Source organism: Lolium perenne, chromosome 6, assembly GCF_019359855.2.
Source record: "Lolium perenne isolate Kyuss_39 chromosome 6, Kyuss_2.0, whole genome shotgun sequence".
Lineage (NCBI taxonomy): Eukaryota > Viridiplantae > Streptophyta > Magnoliopsida > Poales > Poaceae > Lolium > Lolium perenne.
Genome location: NC_067249.2, coordinates 161,767,560 through 161,781,861, shown reverse-complemented (window position 1 = coordinate 161,781,861; position 14,302 = coordinate 161,767,560). Strand labels below are relative to the sequence as shown.

The window sequence follows — 14,302 nt, the reverse complement described above, 5'->3', positions numbered from 1 at the left end:
TCTCTTTGAGTCACGTGATTGCAAGAACATATGAATGGGAGAAACACAGGATTAAATATCATGTACACGTTTCTTTGATTGTACTATGAAAAAAAAACCAGCGAGTCCTTCCAATATGTTTAAGTGAATGGAAAATTCCGTAGGCAATCCTAGGGAGAACTTTCCCATAGGATTCTAATCCTCCAAATTTCCTAGGAAAATCCCTATGAATCAAAGAGGTCCCAAGATGCAAGACAAAATAAGGACAACAATGCAAAGTCTAATGGAGGATATGCAACAGCTGAACTTCACGCTATGTAGATAAGGTCAAAAACTTTGATAAACACATGTAATGGTAGAATCTTTATCTTTACTATTAATTACTATTAAATTACAATCGGTCTGGTACTTGTAAGGCCAGGAAGACAAAAACTGGCGATACAAAAGAGAAAGGCGATCAGAAAACCCCGCTTCCGGCAAGCCCGATGGGAGCGGCACAAAACAAATTGGCCCGTCCAACTGAACCAGACGATGCCAGAAAACTGTGGCCAAGAAACCGATTTCTCATCCCCACCCATGACAGCAATGGAATAGAAGGAGAAAATAATCCCCCTAATCCCATACAACGCCTCTCCCATCTCGCTTCGCCACCGATCCCAGCAACCGTCGTGCTGCGCCGCCCACCCCACCCGCCTAAAGTCTTGTTTACTTCTAGTGTATTTACTGAAATCAGAGGGGACTATCCCGAATCCCGAAAAATCCCCAATATTCCGTTTACTTCTCTGGGTTTAGACAGGTTAATCCCGAGATATCCCCACAAATCCCCACTTTTTTGGCCTAGTTTAAAAACTCTTCATCATACTAGTCTATTTCTGAGGAAGAGCCCAGAGTCTTTGGGGGTGAAAATACGAGAGAAGTAAACAGGGGCTAAAGCAGCAACCAGGTGTGGCCAGGAGAAGCAGCAGCGACCGAGCCCGGTAGGGCAGGAGTCGAGTGCGGCCTGTGGGCAGCCGCTGAGCTCCTCCAGTCTCCTCCACCTTTCATCCGACACCCCGTGGGTTCAATTTCTTTGTGCCTGCTTGTCGTCACATTGTACCGATCTGTGCCTAACTGCCAGCCCATGTTTGGCGATGATGGCTAAGACACTGCAACTGTGCGACAAAGGTGGATCTCTCTGCTGGTCTACATCGTTATGATATCGGCTGCTGACTACTCGAGGTGATGCTGTAGCGCTTCTCTGTTCTTTTGATGTGCCTCACTATCCAGTTCTTAGCCTTCATGTGGCTTGATTAAACAGTTCAACAAATATCAGCATAGATGACTATGAATTCAGATAGATAGGATCCCAATAGGACCATCAGTACTACAGGAATTGTACACAGAAAAGTATATCAGGTATGTCAGAATTGTGTTTCGAACTAGTTTATAGCTAAGCCTACCAGGACATTATGTAGAGGAAAGATGCATATGCGAAGTTAGTTGTTTCCATGTCCTTGACGATATTTTAGATGGCACTTCGTCCTAATACTTCTGATTTTAAATCCTGTCTTGAACTACTTTATCTACTGGACTCATATTTTCTATTTCCTGGCTGTGTGAGCTTTTCTGACGCATTTTAGATCTGGATGTGAATGAAAGTTGGAAGAATTCGATGTCCTGCATGCCATGCGCATTAACACATTGCAGGTTTGTAGGGAGTGGAATATCAAGCTGTTGGTGTTTGTATGAAGTCGCTCTAACAAGTATGCTTGTTCAACATAGTTTCCCAACTAGAAATATAGTTGTCTGATTTTTGTATCCACCCTTTGTGATGTGTGAGTTGTAAATCTTGATATTTGATACTCGTGTTGCAATAAATAAATAAAAAGCCGTGTGCATCATTTCGATGCAGAGGCTGGGGCATTGCTCCCATTTCAAAAAAAAAAAATTTTGAAAATATAGTTACGTAGTTTCTCTGAAACTATAGCTAAGTGCAAGACATCTTGTGAAATGTCTCATAAAGTTCCTTTATTTTACCTACACATTCATAACCCTACTGTCATTGTAAAACTGGAGGACTTAATCTGAGGTAACTGAGCATATTGCCGATGGTCTACAACAGAAACTGTTTAGCTAATATGATGCTTAAGTTGTAAAACTATATTTTAAAACTTTAAATTTATGCACATGTAATAATTTCTTTTGGACCCGTTGCAACGCACATGCACTGTACTAATATAAACATATACATGTTTCTTTGATTGCACCATATGAAAAGAAAACCACTGAATTTTCCCAATAGGTTTAAGTGAATTGAAAATTTCGTAAGCAATCCTTGGGACTTGGGAGAATTTTCCCATAGGATTGAGTCCCTTAAATCAAACAGCACACTCAGGAAAAATTCCTAAGGATTCTAATCCTCCAAATTTCCTATGAAAATTCCTTATGAATTAAAGAGGCCCCAAGATGCAAGACAAAATCAGAACAACGCAAAGTCTAATTGGAGATATGCATCAGCTGAACAACTGAACTTCACGGCTTCATAAGGTCAGAAACTTTGATAAACGCATGTAATGGCAAAATATAACTAATATAAAAAGCATGTATCTAAGACACTACTCAATGGGTTGGATATATCTGATTCAATGGAAGTCAGATCTTCGCATACGGTAAAACAAAGAAGGTACACAAAATGTTGGGAGAAATTATTCAATGAACCTGAGTTTACCTGATGGCCTTTTAACCTTGTGCCTCTCTCCGTTAGAATTGAAGTACAAAGATGCATCTAGTAGTCCTTAGGCGCATATATTCTGAGCTTCTACATCTCCGGGTCTGTATTCAAGTACAAAGCATTCTTGGTTTCTTGACAGGATTTTGCAGCTCTGCACCATATTGATGGCAGTCTGCGGTATACTAAGCAATTAGGCATATATTCTGAGCTCTGCGCCATATTGACTGCAGTCTGCGGTATACTAAGCAATTAGGCATATATTGTGAACTCTGCACCAAGTTGACTGCGGTCTGCGGTATACTGAGGAATTAGGCATATAATAAATAAATCAAACATTTCTCCCCTTTGGAGGCTTGTTCCAGTAGAAGGATGTCTCCGAGGTGAACGGAGGGTAATCAACATTATGCTGCCCGACATGTGCAGTTGCTGAAATATCACTGTCTAAAGGAATACTAATCGAGCATGGATTTCAGCATAGACTGTGCATCATTGAATTCCAACCACGGCATTGCCAGTACCCTTGGGGACCTTGCGCTCCTTGAGGACACTGCGCACAGTGGCCATGTCATCCCATCTGTTTGATGCTCCGTATATATTTGACAGGAGGATGTACCGGCTGCCATGACGAGGCTCCAGCTGAATGAGCTTCTTGGCAATCTCCTCGCCAAGCTCCACCTCGCCATGGGTCTTGCAGGCGCCAGCAAGCGCGCCCCACAAGGCCGGGTGCGGCTCGACTGGCATGCTGCATACAAAATCCAGCGCCTCCCTAACATAACCCGCACGCCCGAGCAAATCGACCATCAGGCCATAGTGCTCCTGGACCGGCTCGATTCCAAAGCCATTGACCATCCTATTGAACAGCCAGCGGCCCTCGTCGACGAGACCCGAGTGGCTACAGGCGCCCAGCAGCCCGATGAAGGTTATGTCGTTCGGCCGAACACCAGCCATCTGCATCTTCCAGAAGAGCGACAGGGCCTGCCTCTCACAGCCGTTCATGGCGAGCCCGGTGATCATCGAGTTCCAGGAATATATGTTCTTCACTGGCATTGCGGTGAACACCCTGACGGCGTTGTGGATACTCCCGCATTTACCGTACATGTCAACGATCGCCGTCGCGAGGATGACGCTCATCGCCTTCCCGCGCAGCTCCCGCTCGGCGTACGCATGCACCCAGGCGCCGTGCTCCACGGACCGCAGCCGCCCGCACGCCGTGACGGCGCTCACTAGCGCGGACTCGTTCGGCATGACGTCCTTCCCAACCATTTCGCCGAACACCCTCAGGGCCTCCTCGCAGTGGTCGGCCTGCACGAGCCCGGTGACCATGGAGCTCCACGAGGCGGCGTTCCGGGCGGGCATTGCGTCGAACAGCTTGCGCGCCCTGGAGAGCTTCCCGGCGCCAGCGTACGCGCCCAGCATGGCGTTCCAGGAGACCACGTTCTTCTCGGGCATGGCGTCGAAGAACCACCGCGCGCGCTCCACGTCACCGGCGTTGGCGTGGCCGGTGACCATGGTGGTCCAGGTGACGACGTCGGCGATATTCTTTGAATCGGAGAAGAGGCGCTCCGCGGAGGCGACGTGGGCGGCCCGGAAGTAGGCGGAGACGGCGGCGTTGACGATGTAGACGTCGCGGTCGTGGCCGAGCCTGACGGCGAGCGAGTGGAGGAGGGTGGCGATGGGGAGGCTGGGGGAGCGGGTGCAGGAGTGGAGGGAGAAGGAGAGGGAGAGGTGGTCGGGCGGGAGGCGGTGGAGGAGGAGGAAGCGGAGGAGAAGGGTGCAGGCGGTGGGGATGGAAGAGGCGCGGAGGAGAGAGTTGACGGAGGTGCGGGAGGAGAGGTGTCCAGAGGTGAGGAGGGCGGCGTGCGCGCGGCGGAGGATGCCCGGTCCGGCGGCGGCATTGGCCGCTGCGGCGGCAAGCCAGGAAGTGGGCTGGGCAACGATGCCGCTCGCCATGGGAAAGAATCCTGTGAATCCCCCTCGCCTACACAGTTGTTCAAGCACCGGAAGTTGGATTTTATTTGTTGCTCAAGTGTATGAAATAGAAGAGAGACGGTAGATTTATTTCGGTAGTAGTACTCGTATAACAAATATGCCAATACCAGTATCCGTAGTCAAATATGGCTTAACTTGGACTGGCACTACTGTATTTATGATTATGGCATACACCCTCAGCAGCATAATCCTCATACATACTCCTCCTATATGCTCCAGGCTGATACGACCAAAAAATCCTGCTAAACATTGTTGGTTGCTGAATACAAAAAAATGCACACACATTGAACAATATGCTATTAGTAAGCTTTCAAAACAAAACAAGAAAACGTTAATAACCCAGAAAAGTTACTCCAGGCCTACGGCGGTGCTGGCCGCAAAGACACCATTTTTTTTAAGGATCACACACAACACATTGCACTATGTACATGGCAGTATCGGTGAACATATATGATCATCCAAGTCACCAAAACAGTATGCAAGAACTCTAGCAGAAAACGAGGAAGAAGCTAAAACTTAGGGTAAACAGTTCCCTCCTATTGCAACAAAGGTAGATGACTCCCACCCCAGAAACGAAGCCGTTTTGTCTCTGTACTACTTATAGATTACATAATAGCTTATACAAAAAAAAGGCAGACAACAAAATGCACAGAACTTTTCTTATCAGAGTGGGATACAGGAAGATCTCTTGTGTTGCGCTTCTCCAGTTCCATTGTTCATTAGGACAACAACCCTTGCTGAGCGGCATGGCTAAGAAGGTCTCTTGGATGGTCTTGACATGCTTGTACCAGTATCAGCATTGTCGTCATCTTCTGCCTGCAAATATGCATTACTTTGGATGTCAGGGGAAGAATCAAAACACCGCTCTATTAAAGAAGACTATAAAGGCCATGCATATTGTTAGGATAGGATGTATGGCTTCGTCATCAAACTTTGTGCTAATGGTTGATGATAAGAAAATATCTTGAGATATTCCCAACAAATATGTAGCAGGCTTTCCTTGAGCAATATCTATTAAATAATTTAGACCTCCAACACTTCATTCTACAAAAGTACAAAGTCTCACACAGTTTCACTTAGAAATGGAAATGATACTGAACATATGAAAAGTAGACCATGTCCAGAATTGATATAGAAGTGGGCAAGTAGCAAATGTGTGAGGTGCATTTTTAACTACCCATGACTACAACCTAGATAATTTTGCTTAAGCTGTTTTTGCTTACTTGCAGCAAAATACTATAATCTGTCTTGTAAGATAAGACAAGCTGTCTTTAGATTTAAGGCTAACACAGACCAAAGCGGTAAGTGCTCCACACAGTGCAGTAAACAAAGGAGCTAGGCAGCGACCAGGAAGAAATAGGCACTCAAATCTGAGCCAAAGAGGATTCGAAACTGGGTTGTGGAATTTTACACACACACCTCCCAGGCTCTCACGGTCTCACCATGCCTTGTGCAGTGCACCAAGGGACAACAGAGTAAAAATTTGGGTGGCATGTATGTGATATTGCATGCTCAGAAACCAATTGAACCTTAGTTCCCTATAGTCTGACTGCCATTTTTAAGGTACAAAGGTATTATCATGGTGTGTTTCCTTAACTAATATAATACCCAAAAAAATGGAAAATTCATATGATCTTCTGCAAAATTGCCTTCCAAGTATGATGACTAAACTTACCTTACCAGCACAGCTCCTCTCTGCTTTCTGCAAGATGTATCTTGACGACCCAACGAAAGGACCACCAGGATGATGATTCTGTGAGTGCACTTCAACTGAAGATGAACAAGATGGGACATCAAATGCACTACCACTGGCAGATCTTTTCCTTGATATTGGAGAGTTTGCTACGGAACTCGTGTCTTCCATCTTTGAATCCTTGATCACATCAACACAAGTAGTCTGTTTATTTGCACCATTCAGTTCCTTAGGCTGTAACTCATGATTCCTGCCATCAGCAGTGGGCACTTTTTGATCGCACTGCAGAGCACTTGGAGGAAGTTCCTTCAAAATAACTTTTGGAATATCAAAGCTCTTGATATGGCTCAAGTTGTCTTCAACAACCTCACCTTCAAATTCTGCAAGTTTTTCAGCTGTATCCAATTGCCACATTGTGGAGATGGCATCATCTAAGCACTCCCGAGCTGTGTTTAGTTCTACAATGGGCATAGGATAATTAAAACCTAGTTCAACTCCAGCAACTTCTAGTATAGAGCTCGGTGCATCCCATGGATGATGAATCCACTCCGCTGGCATTCTAGCTAATTCTGGAATCCAAGTTCTCACATATTCACCATCCGGATCATACTTTTGACCTTGTACCTAGTTTTGGGTGCAAGGGAAGCGAAGGACAAATAGATAAATCTCTCATGAAACAAAAATAAATTATTTGGTGCTCAGGCACATATAATTAGATGCATCTACAATGACATAGCTCGTAAGGTAAACAAACACATATAAATAAGTACTCCCTCCATCCCAAAATATAAGGCATGCTTTTTTTGCATGGTCTTTGATGCATAACTTTGACCACTAATATATACAAAACTATATGGTTTCAGAATATATAAATGGCATCGTTGCATTCTTCTTGCAAATCTATTTCATTTTTTATATATTTACACAAATTTGTGGACATTTTATAAGTATAAATGATAGTCAAAATTATAAGTTTTTGACCAGTGCAATTTAAGGGCCCTTATATTTTGGGACGGAGGGAGTATGAACTATATCACAATACAGGTTAAACAGCTGCAAGATGGTAATAGCACAAATACTATGTTCTTCAGAATATATTATAGGTAATTTGAGAATATAAAATCATACTAAGCAAAAAACTAAAGCCATGAAATTCCATCCTACACTGTGTATACTCCATAGCTTCACCAACTTTCAGTCAACATAATAATACATTCTTGGCATGCTATCTTCTATTTTTATGGGACGCAGGATTAGCTCATCATATATGAACCACCACATGAACAAAAGCACCTAAAGTTCAGTTATGGATTCAGTCCACAGACTTATTTTCGTTTTTTTAAGGATTACAATATAGCTCAAATATGATGTGGTGTTACAATGCTTACCTCTGGATTATCAAGACGACCAAGCTCATGGCCATCAGGCAAACTCCCAGATATGTATTGCCAGCCAAGAATATCACTTTCTATATCAGCATCCAACAGAACATCCCAAAAGTACTTCATCCCCCAAGTCCATGGAATGAGTAGAAATTTAACAGCAAAGCTTGAAACTATTACTCTTATTCGATTATGTGTCCAGCCAGTAGCCCAAAGCTCCCTCATGCCAGCATCTACTAATGGGTATCCTGTCATTCCCTGTCTCCAGGACTTGAACCTATCCTCATCTACTCGCCAGGGGTAGTGTTTCAAGTTCCCCAGCAACGACCTTTCATGTGTAAAGGGGAAGCTGAAACACATATAACGTGAATATTCTCGAAGACCAATTGACCGCAAGAACAAGTTAACACTCTCCCCGCCTTCAGATTTCCCCTCATTTTCCCACTTGATTTGTTGCATTCTGACAAGTTGGTAAACTTTCCTTATACTCACCTCACCATAATGAAAATATGGCGATAGTAACGAGGTTGTAGTCCCTGCAACCTTCATTCTGTCTTTTGAATAATCAAGGAGACCATGGCACACAAAATCCTCAAGCGTCTTCTCCGCATTGCGCCAGCCAGGAGACCAGGCCCTGCTTAGCAAAGCATTGCTTGATTCCTCATCCTTACTTGATTCAAGACCTAGGTCATCAACTGAACTACTATGAAGGTTTTCTATACCTGAATGTGAAACCGAAAAATGTTAAGCATTAAAGCAGCAACATCTTATCAAACTATAAATTAAATATACAAGATCAGATCACAAATAACTAAACATGTGTATGTGAACAAAGCAATGCTTTCAATAAACAACTTAACCTCAATACTGTATTTTCTTTAATTTTAAGTTTTTAACATGCCATTATGTTTCATTACGCTTAATTTTGGCTTCTAACTTTTGTCTTATAAGCCACTAAAGCACCTTTGGCTTTTGGCTAATATCCAGTCACAAACCAAAGGTGCTTTCGTGGCTTATAAGCCAAAGTCTAAGAAGCCAGAAAAGGCCCAACTCCATAATATTGGTAAGGAAGCTACATCACATGAAATGGACCTCCATACGTACAGGCAAATGGCAAATGCTCAGGAGCTTAAAATGATAATGCTAGGCGAGTAGCCACAAGCTACCTGGAACAGGCACCAACCTCCAAGGTGCAAGCGATGGTGATATTTCAATAGGTAATCCCATGCACTTTTCCCAATACATATTGAACGTTGTAAATGCATGCCCATTGTCATCGTAAACTTCCCATGGCTCATATAGCAGATCACCATTGAAACTCTGCATAGAAATTCCAAGGCCCAAAAGCTCATTCTTGATTTTGTCATCCCGGACAAGTGAAATAGGGTCTAGAGCATAGAAAGGAGCATAAATAAGATCAAAATAGCATACTAAATGGACAAAAAGAATCTAGAGTAAATCGACTGGTACCAGAATAGAGCAATGGGTAACTCATAGTTTATACCCACTATAGCAGGGATGGGATTTGAACCTGAAAACATTAATTTTATTTTCCATAGCATTCATGTACTATATATCAAATGGAAAATATATCGCTCTGTGTGATCTCACGCCATGAGGGTAAGATTTACCAGGTGCGTAGTTCAGTATCACCGAAAAAGGTGTAATTTTAAAGAGCTCAGTTGTGTTAATTGTCAGATAAAACCATAGAATAAGTTTAACCATTCAGCCCTTGCTTCATTTGATCTAACACTTTTATCTTCAGCTAAACTTGATCTGTGTGCAGTGTACATTCAATGGCCTAATTGATTTAAGAATTATCTACTCTATGTTCAGAGATAATATTAAAAAAACTGTCATGGTGAGTTTTACGGAGTTGAAAAGCTTGGTATTTCTGCGGAGAATACCTTACACATCATGGTATTAGTGAGATCGGTCAGACAGGTTGAGGAAATATACTGTACTTCCTTGCCAATTTAACACGAAATAAATGATATTGACTGTGTTGTTCCAAACTTGTTTGGAGCAAAAATTGCATATGTGATGTGACTGGCTAAACATTTGAAAAGAAGAATCTGTACTGAGATGCTATCAAATAGCATGGGCATGTAGCCGCAAAAAAGTAAGCATGGGCATGAAACCGTACCATATAGATGATTATAGACGACTCTAGTGGCGCCGACGGAATCAACGCACCGCAGAAGCGCGGCCAGGGTGCCCTCCTCGGCCCGGATCAGCAGGAGCGGGCACCCGAGCGCCTCCAGCGACCTGCCAAGGTGGGCAAGCGACTCCTTGAGCCACCAGCGGGAGCAGCGGCCGGGGTAGAACCGGCCTTCCTCGGCCGGGCACCATATGAAGACAGGGAGCACGGAGCCGTCCCTGGCGGCGGCGGCCAAGGCCGGGTTGTCGTCGATCCTGAGGTCCCTCCTGAACCACACAACGGTCCTCTCAGAGCCGCCCATGCCTGCTCAGCTCAGAGACGAAGCGAGCCGCCGGCCCCTCAATCCACCATGACCTTCCTTCAGCACCGACAGGTCACCGCACGCGGAAGCCTCTCGCGGGCATTAAGTCGAACGAGATGTATGCCTGCTCTCAATAAACCACCGGAGAAGCCTCTCGCGGGCTTGCAAGTTGCAGCGAGTCCAAATCACAAAGAAATGCTGGATCTTGATGGCTGCCCCCCTGCAGCAAGAGGATGGGGAGGCAGTCACGCACGTAGACGACAAGATTCAGAGATCAGGACGGGTGCAGGTGGCGCAAGAGTCCAAGACTCGCCGGGAGGGCACGAGGCACCAACCGAATCGCAAGCTATGGCGAGGAGCGAGCTCGACAGCAATCTGTGCGCAGCATGGGTGTTCGCATCCAGGATCCCACCGTGTTTTTATCGACGCCGAAGTGGGAAGGAAGGAGGAAGAGCAGCGAGCGCAAGAGTCCAAGAATTACCGGGAGGAGTGCTGACGCGCCCATCCACCACCAGCGATCTCACCGCCGGGGACCGGTTTGAGAAGTTGCTAGAAGGGACCCAAGTGTGTGCCCATCCCTAATTTACAAGAAACTAGTTGAATGTCTGTGCTTCGCCACGGCTATTTATCTTGGGTTTAGTGTTATATATGTGAACAATACATGTAAAAATTAAGTACAAAGAAAAAACAAATTCACGTGAATATTGTCTTCACTTTATAAGCATGTTAGCGTCAAACATGTTGTGTATACAATAAAATAAAAATTAAGGCAGAGACCGGAGAAAAGATATGGACTGCAACTGCAGTCTACACACGTGTGCTGGCTTGGACCTCCCTGAGTGCCTCCATGATCGCTTATGCTGATTCTTGGAAGAGTCTTCATGGGTGATAAAGGAGAGCATGGGAGAAAGGCAGGCTCAGTTTAATAGATCAGATTGAATTTGTACATCTGATCTTGTAAGGGAAGCGCCACCACGTGAATGCGTGATGGCACCTGGCAAAGGGCCATCGCGATGGGAAGGTGGTCGCGTGCATCGCGAGAAACTCACTCTAGTGTCACTGCTACCCTCCTTGTATTTGTGCGCTAGCCATGCCGTTCCTCTGCTGCTTCTCGTGGGCAACAACTGACTTGATTTCCCGAGTCCGGTTCAGGCGCGCGCAACAACTAATCCAAAGTGAAGCAGTTATTTGAGAGAAATACACGAGAAGGGGGTCGTCAAATTATGTTATTGTCTTAGATATAAAAAAGAGTCACGTAATATTCCAAAATAGTAACATTTTATTTCACTTAAAATTAAAGTGCAATTCAACTAAAATCTAAAATTCGAGATCATTTGCATAGAGAGTAATACCCAAAATTATCTCATCTTTACTGTTCACTAAGGTTCCACTTTTCTCATATCAAGCACATGTAATGCACCTCGTTATCAAACTGAGCATATTAACCCCATTTGACCTTCTAGAGGAACATATCTCACAATAAAACTATATGTATATATTTATTCAACATCATGCAAAAGTGGTAAACCTTTCAATAGCAGATTAATTCCACCAAAGTCGCTCCATTCTTTCAATATACATTTAAAATCCATAGCCAAACATAATAGTTCGTGTTGTAGCTTCCACATATATGTAGCAAACAGAAAAGTGGTAAACTTTCACTTAATATCGCATGTAATCTACTAAAAAAGTTCAATAGTAAGAACTCTCATTGTACACTATAATCGTAGAGTGAAACAATTCTATAGACAAAAATAACTTCTCCACAAACAAAGTGATAATCCTCAAAGTACGGCAATCAAATATCTCTTGGTTTCACCAAAATTACTCGAAAATATCAAGCCTATTAGGGAAAAATAGCAAGCGTATATCCTCAAAGAATGAACATATAAATTCTGCACCTTCACGAATTATGATCGGGACAAGAAAAAACAAAGTAAATCCGCATTTTGCTACATTTTCCATACGTGAAACTACGCTCATATATCTTATAGCATGCTGATAGGAATACAACACTAAAGAACTTAAAATTGTATGGAATAGTCTAATACATAAAATTAAAGAGCATTTACCTTGCCAATGAGACAGTTGTTTAGCATCGAGTCATGAGGAATGTGGAACTCATTATGCAAATGTGATCTCTTGCAAATGTTCCACTGACTAAGCATACTAAGATGAGATTGGGACTTAACTTATGTCTTCTCATTACTTCTTTTGTCAATATTCATTGTCCTTGAATGTCATTCACATAAGTCAGAAAATAATTGCATGGATATAGAAAATGAAGTAATTTGCCTACAACAGAGCATTAATTCAAATAGAAAATAATGCTACAATGGTCTGACAATTCTATGTTGCTGAAGTGTGAAGGATACAAAAAGATTATTTAAGTTTGTTACGTTTAGATCAAAAGCTTAAACGAACCAAAAGGACAATGTACAATTTACTTACATTTGGATTGTCCTCCGATATTGTAGACATCATGTACTGCAACACCAGAAAAAATCGATTTGGTTTATCTTAACAAAGCAAAATGTGTGACAAAATGTCATCTACTACCTATCGTTTTTGTTGAGTTATCACAAAATCCCAGCTTCTATGGTCATGTCAACACACCGTGTTCACTGCATTTCCCTATAAATTGAGCGCATATGGATGCATACGTGAAAGATAAAATGGTATGCTTGAAATATTCATTTCTTTGCCATTTCTAATTGATGGGGATATCGGAAGTAGACATCGTACAACTTTGCTGCAGTTGCAAATAAACAAATGCGTGCTGCATTCCGTCGGCCATGCATCACCCAGACAACCAGACAATCTCTTTCTCGTTCCTATATTTATTACTTACTAATATGAAGGACTAAAAACCAGATAAAACCCAGTCGGTTGGCCTGGCTTTAAATCCATGCAGTAAGCCAAACAACAAAACTTTTGGTTCCTTAGGTATATGGTTTTTCTTCAGGTATACGACTGCTACTCAAAAACGTACTAAGAGCATCTTCAACAGATGCGCCCTAGTTCGGCGCGCTAAATTTTTTATACAGCCCTCCGCCTTTGTGGGCGTGGGCGTGTCTGAAGACACGTGAAAAAATACAGCGCGAAAACAACGCTTTACCAAACACGCTGAAATACAGCATGCAAAACAAGTTTTGCATACATATTCTTGAAAATAAGATCAAACATACTACTAAAATAGGTTTTAAAACGAAGACAAGAACGATAATACAATACAAACATTGAAAAATCGGAGAAATCGAAATCCGATCCCGACGACTCCGACGGCTCGGTCAAGACCAAATCTGCCAACGTTCGTCGTTGTCGTCGATGCTCGACGGGTCGGCTTCCTGCGCCTAGATGAAGCGCTTACGCGTGTGAATGTCCTCCTTCTCCACCCTGCGCTCCACCTTCTTCTGGGCGTAGAAGGCGCGCTCGTCGATGACGTCCTGCGGGAAGGCGGCAACCCACGCCTCCATGGCGCGTTCATCCGCCTGCGCAATGGCGAGGCGGCGTTGAAGCTGCTTGCAGCGGCAGCGCTGCTCAGCGATGACGAGGCCGTCGTAGCCGGCCAAGAACTCTGCCTCCACGAGCGACTCGCAGTCCTTGAGGTTGAGTTGCTAGCGGAGGCGCCCGAGGTGTCATGCCGCTGCATCGTAGGTGCGCGCCGCCTGCTCGACAGTGTCCAAGGTGCCGAGGGTGAGGCGAGCACCGCCGGCACAGATCTCCGCATAGAAGGTGTCGCTCGAGCGGGCGCGCACGCCGATGAAACCGGAGGAGTTGCCGGGGGCATGGCGGCGGCGCGGTATCGGCGGCGGTGGTGCGGGTGGCAGGCGAGAGGGCGTGTGGAGGGAGGGAGGTTTCAGCGGTGGTTGACGACGCATCGCGCGCGCTTTTTATACCGCGCACGGAAGAGCGCGCGCCCATTCTCCGTGCGCGCGGCTGCTTGATCACGCGCGGGGCAAAAAAAAATTAGGCGCGCGGTATTTTCGTCTATGAAAGGAAGGTGAAATTGGCAAGAAAATGCGTCAAAATTTTCAGGAAGCGAAACTAAAAATAAACTGTCATGAAACCGCATTGACAGCCACTA

The 14,302-nt window shown here is 44.3% G+C and overlaps 3 protein-coding genes across 4 annotated transcripts; all 3 read right to left on the bottom strand.

The window, feature by feature from the left end:
• Positions 1 to 2,973: 2,973 nt before the first annotated feature.
• Positions 2,974 to 4,713, bottom strand: LOC127307043 (pentatricopeptide repeat-containing protein At5g15300-like). Its single transcript, XM_051337735.2, has one exon. It carries the CDS (start codon positions 4,637 to 4,639, stop codon positions 3,176 to 3,178), a length of 1,464 nt encoding a protein of 487 aa, XP_051193695.1. The 5' UTR covers positions 4,640 to 4,713; the 3' UTR covers positions 2,974 to 3,175.
• Positions 4,714 to 5,009: 296 nt separating this feature from the next.
• Positions 5,010 to 10,648, bottom strand: LOC127307044 (cryptochrome-1). Of its 2 annotated transcripts, none has more exons than XM_051337737.2 (5): positions 9,900 to 10,648; positions 8,920 to 9,141; positions 7,760 to 8,475; positions 6,359 to 6,995; positions 5,010 to 5,494 (listed from the first exon to the last, which is right to left on the bottom strand). In XM_051337737.2, exons 1-5 carry the CDS (start codon positions 10,213 to 10,215, stop codon positions 5,484 to 5,486), a joined length of 1,902 nt encoding a protein of 633 aa, XP_051193697.1. In that variant the 5' UTR covers positions 10,216 to 10,648; the 3' UTR covers positions 5,010 to 5,483. The 2 variants fall into 2 exon arrangements, with proteins under 2 accessions (XP_051193697.1, XP_051193696.1); XM_051337736.2 differs by having other exon boundaries at positions 6,354 to 6,995; positions 9,900 to 10,645.
• A 2,920-nt stretch (positions 10,649 to 13,568) lies between these two features.
• On the bottom strand, positions 13,569 to 14,096 carry LOC139832546 (uncharacterized). Its single transcript, XM_071822328.1, has 2 exons — positions 13,860 to 14,096; positions 13,569 to 13,817 (listed from the first exon to the last, which is right to left on the bottom strand). Exons 1-2 carry the CDS (start codon positions 14,094 to 14,096, stop codon positions 13,569 to 13,571), a joined length of 486 nt encoding a protein of 161 aa, XP_071678429.1.
• Positions 14,097 to 14,302: the final 206 nt, after the last annotated feature.

Bases quoted from the DNA above. Each gene is read 5' to 3' on its own strand.
- LOC139832546 (XM_071822328.1), bottom strand. From the start codon at position 14,096: ATGCGTCGTCAACCACCGCTGAAACCTCCCTCCCTCCACACGCCCTCT. The intron at 13,818-13,859 runs GCATGACACCTC...CTCAACCTCAAG, and splicing joins CGCGCACCTACGATGCAGCG to GACTGCGAGTCGCTCGTGGA.
- LOC127307044 (XM_051337736.2), bottom strand. From the start codon at position 10,215: ATGGGCGGCTCTGAGAGGACCGTTGTGTGGTTCAGGAGGGACCTCAGG. The intron at 9,142-9,899 runs GTACGGTTTCAT...TCTATGCTCTAG, and splicing joins CGTCTATAATCATCTATATG to ACCCTATTTCACTTGTCCGG. The intron at 5,495-6,353 runs GTAAGTTTAGTC...GCATATTTGCAG, and splicing joins AGAGGAGCTGTGCTGGTAAG to GCAGAAGATGACGACAATGC.
- LOC127307043 (XM_051337735.2), bottom strand. From the start codon at position 4,639: ATGGCGAGCGGCATCGTTGCCCAGCCCACTTCCTGGCTTGCCGCCGCA.